Raw genomic sequence first — 9,728 nt, 5'->3', positions numbered from 1 at the left:
GACTTCGACTGGTTAGCCAGTTCTCTATCCAACTGGCCAAACTTCCCACTGTCCCATGCCTCCTGACTTTCCGCATAAGCCTACCATGTGGAATCTTATCAAATGCCTTACTAAAATCCATGTACACTACATCCACTACTCTACCCTCATCCACATGCTTGGTCACCTCCTCAAAGAATTCAATAAGACTTGTAAGGCAAGACCTACCCTTCACAAATCCGTGCTGGCTGTCCCTAATCAAGCAGTGTCTTTCCAGATACTCAAATTCTATCCCTCAGTATCCTTTCCATTACTTTGCCTACCACCGAAGAAAGACTAACCGGCCTGTAATTCCCGGGGTTATCCCGATTCCCTTTTTTGAACAGGGGCACATTCGCCACTCTCCAGTCCCCTGGTACCACCCCCGTTGACAGTGAAGACAAAAAGATCATTGCCAACGGCTCTGCAATTTCCTCTCTTGCTTCCCACATAATTCTAGGATATATCCCGTCAGGCCGGGGACTTGTTTATCCTCAAGTTTTTCAAAATGCCCAACACATCTTCCTTCCTAACAAGTATCTCCTTTAGCTTACCAGTCCATTTCATACTCTCTTCTTCAACAATACGGTCCCCTCTCATTTGTAAATACTGCAGAAAAGTACTCATTCAAGAGCTCTCCTATCTCTTCCGACTCAATACACAGTCTCCCACTACTGTCCTTGATCGAACCTACCCTCGTTCTCGTCATTCTCAGGTTTCTCACATATGCATAAAAGGTCTTGGGGTTATCCTTGATCCTACCCGCCAAAGATTTTTCATGCCCTCTCTTAGCTCTCCTAATCCCTTTCTTCAGCTCCCTCTTGGCTATCCTGTATCCCTCCAACACTGTCTGAACCTTGTTTCGTCAAACTTATGCAAGCCTCCTTCTACCTCTTTACTAGACATTCAATCTCGGTTCTGTCACAGGACCATTTCTTTCCTGCCTGACAGGTACATATATATCAAGGACACATCGTATCTGTTCCTTGAAAAAGTTCCACATTTCAACGACATCCTTCCCTGACAGCCTATGCTCCCAACTTATGCTCCTCAGATCCTGTCATGCAGCATCGTATTTACCCTTCCCCCCCCAATTGTAAAACCTACCCTGTTGCACGCACCTATCTCTCTCCATAACCAAGGTGAAAGTCACAGAATTGTAGTCACCATCACCAAAATGCTCACCCATCACAAGCCCATCACTTGAACCGGTTCGTTACCAAGTACCAAATCCAATATAGCCTCCCCTCTGGTCAGACAATCTACATACTGAGTTAGAAAAGCTTCCTGGACACACTGCACAAACACCGCTCCATCCAATTTATTTGATCTGAACAGCTTCCAATCAATATTTGGGAAGTTGAAATCGCCCATGACTACTACCCTGTGGCTTCTGCACCGTTCTAAAATCTGTTTCCCAATCTGTTTCTCCACATTTCTGCTGCTATTGGGGGGCCTATAGTAAACACCCAATAAGGTGACTGCTCCTTTCCTATTTTTGACTTCAGCCCATATCACCTCCAAAGGCAGATCCCCCTCGAACTGCCTTTCTGCAGCCATTATACCATTTCTAATTAGCAATGCCACACCCCCTCCTTTTTTACCGCCCTCCCTAATCTTACTGAAACATCTGTAACCAGGAACCTCCAACAACCATTCCTGTCCCTCTTCTATCCACGTTTCCGTGATGGCCACAACATCGTAGTCCCAAGTACCGATCCACGCCTTAAGTTCACCCACCTAATTTCTAATACTCCTTGCGTTGAAGTATACACACTTGAACCCATCTCGGTGTCTGCAAGTATTCCCTGTCAGTGCTACCTTCTCCACAGTCTCCCTACATTCTTGGACATCCTGACAAACAGCTAGCCTACTTGCTGGACTACAAATCCGGATCCCATTCCCCTGCCAAATTAGTTTAAACCGTCCGTCCTAGCTTTTAGCTTCCAGCCTAACTCCCTGAGCTCCTGAATGACCTCCCCACCCCTCTTCCTACCTATGTCGTTGGTGCCAATGTGCACCACGACTTCTGGCTGCACACCCTCCCCTTTAAGGATTCTGAAGACACGGTCCGAGACGTCTCGGACCCTGGCACCCGGGAGGCAACAAACCAACCGAGTCTCGCCCATGTCCACAGAACTGCCTGTCTGTCCCTCTAACTATAGAGTCTCCTATAACTAGCGCTCTCCTCCTCTCCCCCTTTCCCTTCTGAGCCTCAGAACCGGACCTCGTGCCAGAGACCCGGTCACTGCAGCTTACCCCTACTAGGCTGTCCCCCCCAACAGTATCCAAAGCGGTATATCATCAGCAAGTCAATCTCAAATAATAACAGCGGTGCAAACTGACAGCCTTAGTGATGTGGATGTGCAGTCAGAAGCTTATTGTGTGCTCAAAATACAAACAGCCACAAGAGTCCAGCTTGGCCTCAGATAGGGTCTAATAAGGATCAAGTGGAAGAGAGGAAGAGATGGGTATGTTCAGCATACACTAAACTAATGTCATGGTTTCAGAATCTGAGGGGCTACATGTTGATGAGAGAAAGGATACAGTTGAGAAATAAATCCTTGGGTAGCGCCAAAGGTAAATGGTGTGGGAGTAGGGAAGGAAGCCATTGTTGTTGGTTTTCTGGTTTTGACCAGAATGATAGAAAACAGGCAAGCACAGTTTCACTCTGGTCAGTGAATGACTGGCAGAGTTTAGGGGAGAATTTTGAGATTAACTGCATCAAATTCCACACATAAAACAAAGTGATCACAGAGGGATTGTTGCCCTTTGTCACAGTCAACCAGGGCATAATTTGCAATGTTAACAAAAGCTCAGTAATGGACAGGCATATGAACATGATGGAGGGACTTAAACAATAAATTGGGAAAACATTAGGCAGCGATTTTGCAATCTGAGTTCATTCAAATGATTATAGAAAGAAAAGGTTTAAAATGAGACATTTCAGATGGGACAGGAGTTTACAATAGATGGAGGGGTCAAGCTTTTTTAGCACGAGGGGCAATGGAGAAACTGGATTTGATAAAGAGGGGGAATAGAAACAGAAAAGAGGGAACTATGAGTAATGCCAGTTAACATGGTAGCTAAGGAAAAAAAACAGCACTTTTAGGAAGACAGTAAAGTTATGTCTTGTCAATAAAAGTAGTCCAGACCATGCAGGAGGGGTGATAAGAGCTAAAATTATTAATTCAGAGTTCGCACAAAAGGGGGCAAGTAGAGAAGGTGGGTCTGGTGAGCAAAACATACACAAGCAAAGCAAAACGGGGAGCTGAAGTGATCTCGTTGCACTTATTGCTAGAGGGGAAGAGGGAGACCAACAGGGGAAGACGGTTTAAGATGATTGGTATTGATGGAAAGAAGACAAGACTGCAGATACAAAATAACCTCCATCTAATATGATGAGAAATAATTCTGAGATTGTCTGTTAACACCATGACCACATTCTCACTATCAGGCTGCCTACTAATTAGTAGTGATAGATAGTGCAACTTTCTCCAACGGAATTTTCCCCACCCCTCCTCCTCTCTCTCTCTTCCCCCCCCGGAAATAAACAATATGTTCCTCACAGTAAATTGCCATTTTTAGTCACCATCTGTCTGATCCACAGAAAACCACTCCGTGGGACCATACCAGGTAAAACTTTGGTGCCCAAGACAAATCAGAACTAAGCTTCATTCCTCATTATTAAGACTGCATCCTTCCACCTTCAAAACACTCACCACAGCCCCCAGCCAACCTTTTCCAACATGAGGTGATGTATTTTCTCTTATGCCACCCCCCACTTATTCTTTTATAAAGTTCAACTAACCCTTGACAACAGCCAATTATATGTTGTCAATCATTAAATTTCATTCACTCATCAAATGCCTCCCCCTCAAAAACCCGTTGGTCCATTCCATGTCCCCGACTACGTTCATTTTCAAAGACCTAATTTCAACCCAGTCACCCAGCACGAACAGGTTATGTGTATGTTTAAGAATGCTGTCCTGCATGAATTAGAATCCAGACAGTGTGGAAACAGGCCCTTCAGCACAACAGGTTCATACCAACCCTCCAAAGAGTAACCCACCCAGACGCATTCCCCTTGACTAATACATCACACCTACACATCTCTGAACACGGTGGGCGATTTAGAATGGCCAATTCACCTAACCTGCAAATCTTTGGACTGTGGGAGGAAACTGGAGCACCCGGAGGAAACCCACGCAGACATGTCGAGAATGTGCAAACACCATAGACTGTAGCCCAAGACTTGAATCAAACTGGGTCCCTGGCACTGTGAGATAGCAGTGCTAACTACTGAGCCATCTTGCCACCCTGCATTACACTGTTGACTGGCTTGAATATATTATTTTAACTGATGTAATCTGGCAGCATGGTGACCACCTACCACAGGGACAAGTACCAACATGAAAATCACAGACCAAAGAATAGTACAGTTTCACAACACAACTTTAAATTTCAAAATTAGACATGACCGACACCACATCAATGAGGGCTCTTGCCTGAAACGTTGATTTTCCTGCCCCTTGGATACTGCCTGAACTGCTGTGCTTTTCCAACACAACTCTAATCTTGACTAATCTGCAGTACCCACTTTCAACTACACCATATCAACGATGATTTCTTTGGATTCCCAAAGCTACTTAAGCTCTCCTTTCATTCCTACTTTCTCCAACCAATCTGTCATTTGCTTTGCATGACACAGATATCAAACATTAAAGTTCAGGTTGCTGACATTCATACCGCTAGCCTTCAAGATTCTGCATTGCTCTCAAACTTCCTTTTTAAAAACTAGAAGTGTTAAGATTAGAAATCCGTGGGAGACTCATTTATCTTACAAATAAAATAAAATCTTATCTAGGTTAAAACAAAAGCCAAAACACAGTCTTGTCCTCATTTTCACATGCTTCTAAGCCCTCATCCTTCGTGTTTACTTTTGGATTGGAACTAGCTGTGTAAACGCAATCAGGCAGTATCACAGGGTCTTGCATAATATAAAAACTGATATTGATACCCTTGTTTGCAGATGACGTAACAAAAATACAACAGCTTTCTAACCTTTGCCCTTGATGAGCTCACATTTTCCATGTTTTCAATGCTGCTGATGCAGTTATGGGGAACCTTGCCGCATGCCACATGGATGAAGTCCCAGAAGCTTCGAGGGCTTTCGTAACCAAACCAATTAATCTGACCTGTAACAGAAATAGGAGAACCAGACAAAGTAAAACGCAGTCTATATAATTAGCAACTTCACTTTCAAATAAAAACAAAAGCTTGAAAGATTCTTTAAGATAATAAAGTGAATAGTGAATTAATATCCTGTGCTGCCTTCCCTCAGTTCTGATGGAGGAGGATAATTTCCAACCTATAAGAGTAACACTCTCTCTTCACTGATGCTGTTTGAACTGGGCGAGTATTTCCAGCATTTTGTTTTTATTTCAGATTCCAGCATCTGCAGTAGTTCACTTTAGTAGGACATACGGCCAACCGAGCCTACTCTGCCATTCAATGCAACCATGGCTGATTACGCTCAAAGATTTTTCTTGGACATTCAGAACTGTGGGTCAGCACATTTCCATTAGTATGCTCAGCCTGCATTACATTTGCAAAGTATCATAGTGAGTTGACAGGCTGACATGAAGAATATAGTCAGCAGCTTGAACACTCAAATAATAATGTACTTTTATCCCAAACATGCAGCACAACACAGCAAGAGAAACTGCACCAAACCCCAACATATCAAACTATCCCATAATAGCTCCCAAGAGCAATGAAAATGTTAAAATGATCTTTAGCTTAAAAACAAAAATGTTCTGTACACTTTACACACTATAAAATGCACTCATCATCCAATGGAGTGTCCCCCAATGTGCAAACACAATCCAATTTATACACTTAACACCCAGTACAGATTAGGCTGCCAATATTCACTTGCAGGCTTAGAGAAAAATAAATCACCCAAGAGATGGGGAAAATAGGCAAGGATTAGTAAATCCAAGCAGATATACATGGAGTTAGTCAGACATGTGGAGGAGAAGGCAAGGGTTTAATAATGGTCTTTAAGCTCAGACATCTTCATAACACTGTTACTAAATACTACAATACATGGTATGCAGAGATATGAGGGTCTAATTTTACGACTGGATTTTTGAAAGACTGTTTCATAAACGCTACCATTCAATTCTACTCACATAGCTCTCTGCACAGGTTACTAACATTCATATGGCTAGACTTCAGGATTCTGCATTGCTCTCGCATCTCTTTTTAAAAATAGCATTGTCTTGGACAGAGCTTATGCACAATGAAATGCAACTGTATGATATTACAAAGTTCTAAAACCTGTATGCAACTGTGGTGAAACCAAGTTTATCCTAAATTTAAAAACAAGAATTCAAACCAATATACATCAAACATATCAACGTACTGATAAATGTTAACACAGCAGCATTCTCTAGTAGTTATTTTCTTCTCATGTTCTGCCAGCAGGGCTGCCAAGTGATATACAATACAATTAAGTACAAGGCAGATTTCATCATAAAAGTGCATACCCTGGCTATTTTATTCCACAGATATTACTGATTGAACAGGCAATAGAATATACAGGCAGGAGTACTCAATTCATCGTCCACTTTGAATATACTGCACACAGGCAGATTTGGTGGGTCATGAAAATAATACACTTGTAGGTTTTCTTCAGACTTCATAACCCAATGAGGTTAAGTTGTTTTGGATATTAAAAACAATGTTTTACAGTATTTCCCTAAAGTTTTTTTTTAAAAATGCAGGCAGATGGCTATCATTCTAGTTTAATAAACCAACTCCTGTAAGAAAAGCATCTCTGAAAAGTGCAAAAGATCATAATAATACTGGCATTATAAAGGGCTGTGAGAGCCCTTGAGAAAGAAGCAATTACGGAATGCTTGAGTGCTTAGGACAATCCTCCAAAAATTAATGTTTGCTGTTATGCAAAAAATGGAAATCTTCAATAAACTTCAGAGCAGGAATCTTTTGTCAACATCTTAAGTGAAAATTTGGTGAAGAATTCAAGTGCTATAAAGTTACTGATCCATGAAATGATGAAATGTATTAAAAAGGATCATAGAATGAGTCATTGATCCTAACCATGGCTGGAAGAGTGTATAAAAACAATCTGTAATTATGAGAACCCTGTTATAGATGCTCAAAAGGAGCAGCACACTGAAGGAAATCGCAACACAAGCATTAAACCAGCAACACAGCAATCAGTCAGGAAAATATTCTCCTTCAGTTCGGTGTATGACAGTTGATTGCTCATTGTAGCAATATGATTGCTATTGCTTTAGTTCCAACTGACTGATTTCAGTCAGGGAAGGTCAAAATGAAAGGAGTTAAATGATGAAGCTACTGAAATAATGCAATGGGCTGCTGACATAGAATTGCTTCAATCGATTTTATAAAACTGGAGTTTTCTTTCAAAATCGCCATTAAAACCTTTGGGTGAATATAATTTGGTGTCTCTGATTATAGGGTGGGGAAGAACTTCAGTCAAAATCTTATTCATGCTCATTCATTCACTGATATAATGATATCTTTTAGAGCACTAACCAAACTGAGCAGACAATGGTGCAGTTCCTGTGTATATCCTGGTTTATTCATCAGGGCTTACATAAAATGGCTCAGATGTTAATTCACATTGCAGTAAAAGTAATAATATTGGGGAGAAATTCAGGAGAGAAAGTAGAAAGACTTGCAATACAAAAAGGGAAAGAAAACTGTACAGTTAACCGTGTTAAATGAAGCAGAGCAACAGATTTTGGTCATGATTTAGGGAGATAGCACAAGCTGCTGAAAGCTCAATTTGCCTGCGACAGATTTGACTTATGCCAGAACAATAAATGAGATACTTTGAATGTGCGTCAATTAGATTAAAAAAGGAGTGTAACAATTGAAATTTCATAATACCAGCCTAGATTTAATTTCCTTTATGCTGAGAGTGTTTTTTTTTGTTTAAATAAAAAAGATAATATCATTTTCTCAGACTACAATACATAATGCTATTACAACTGAATCAAAGGCAACATCAATACAGCCTCATGTTTGAGATGAGATTGGAGAGATCACTGGAATGTTCATTGCAAAAAGTTCCTTTTTTGATCACGTGAGTCGTCATATTGTGTCAGACTCCTTCAGTTTTGACTCCCCTTGAGCAGAAAGGTCAAAATCGTGATGAAAGGGAATATTAAAATACGTTCCCTTTGTGCGAACACAAAATTTGCTGAGATGGACAAAGGCATATTAGTTTCAATTAAAACAAGACTGCCTAAGAAAATTAGTTTTAAAAAGGGTGATATGGTCAGAAAAAAAAAGCTTCTACATTCTTGTTTTATTTTGTTTTTCTTTACAAATTTATATTACTGTCCCTCACTGTGAAGTGAAATAGCCTTCAAAGAAAATGCAATAATAAATTATTCAAAAAATTATAATTCATGATACATACATTTTAAGATACAGCAAATGTCTGTTCTAGGACATATGACAGGCTAGGAGAACGTTCACCCTGATTTTAATTCCAGTGACAGACTGGGAACATGAGGGAAACCTGGATACAATTGAAATTTGTGCAACAGCAGCTTTTTTTCACTCAGTCACCTCACCATAACTTAACTTGCAGGTTGTGATAAAATAAAGTGCATAATTCAGGAATTTGAAATTTATTCAAAATTTTTTTAAAAATTTTAAAACGAGCAAGATGGCTTTCAGTTCTGTAAAGGTAATTTGTCTTCAGAAACAAGTGACCTAATCACATTTTGAAAAAAAGCATTGACCTTGTAAATGCCTAGCCAGAAACCGGAGGTTATAATTGATTAAAGTGTTTATAAAGCTGAGTTTACAATGTTCAGTCCTGGTGCATGATGTGATACAGAGGAGGGTCAAACATTGTTGTTCCAGGGAAAGTCAAGGCCATAACGCCAGACCATGCCAGTTCAGACAGTGTGCGCCACCATGTCCATGCAGTCTCGGCTACCTGGAGGAATGCCTGGTAGTGTAGAAACATGATCACTGACCACCTCCACTCAGTCACAGCGGAGTGCTATTGTTTTCCCTCTAATACCTCACACACTCACTGCTATTGTACCCACCTCCCATCAAGACTTATGATCTACCACTCTTGCTACTGTATACATCTTCCTTCACTCATTCTCACCCACCCCAAAACCCAACACCATCAACTCACTCACTTGGGGCAATTGAGCACTGACAGCTGTGCCTCCCATTTTCATTTCATTCAGTGCCTCCTTTTCTATTATAGGAGATAACAGTCCCATATTGGATAGAAAGAGCCAAGAAGGGTGGGCTGCCTGACAATTTAATTGCTCACTCCTTACGAGGAGAGGATCCTGACAGTGACGACTCCAAGTGGCTGATTAACCATGTCCTGGTCCCTACACTGGTATCAGAGGCTATCCTTTATTTTGTTTTGGCCAGGACATGAATGAAGTGTCTCGCCCTGGACTTGATTTGAGGGCTGCTCTGAACCATGACATACTCCTTGGATTTGTGTCTAAGTCAAACAAAACAAAAGCACTGACAGCCCAATAGCTTGAGCTGGTGGGAGTGGGGTTAGGGGATAAAATACAAAAAAGGTTCAACATGAGCAAACAGTGAACAAACAGCCCAGAGATGCTTCCTAATCCAGTGTGTGAACTGAGTGCTTGCCTTTGTGC

At 41.1% G+C, this 9,728-nt stretch overlaps 1 protein-coding gene across 6 annotated transcripts in view; it reads right to left on the bottom strand.

Annotated features, from left to right (window-relative positions):
• The window catches only part of rundc3b (RUN domain containing 3b), a 109,178-nt gene that overhangs the window by 42,240 nt on the left and 57,210 nt on the right, over nucleotides 1-9,728 (bottom strand). For all 6 annotated transcript variants that reach the window (XR_006311720.1, XM_043690335.1, XM_043690336.1 and 3 more), the window contains one exon: nucleotides 5,083-5,216. Coding sequence is in view for 5 of the 6 variants with exons in the window: in XM_043690335.1 (XP_043546270.1) it covers nucleotides 5,083-5,216 (134 nt within the window). In the remaining variant the exon portion in view is untranslated. The remainder of the gene's footprint in view (nucleotides 1-5,082; nucleotides 5,217-9,728) is intronic.

This window comes from Chiloscyllium plagiosum, chromosome 5, assembly GCF_004010195.1.
Source record: "Chiloscyllium plagiosum isolate BGI_BamShark_2017 chromosome 5, ASM401019v2, whole genome shotgun sequence".
Classification (NCBI taxonomy): Eukaryota; Metazoa; Chordata; class Chondrichthyes; order Orectolobiformes; family Hemiscylliidae; genus Chiloscyllium; species Chiloscyllium plagiosum.
Note: the sequence above shows the minus strand (reverse complement) of the source record. Positions and strands in the feature narration are given on the sequence as shown.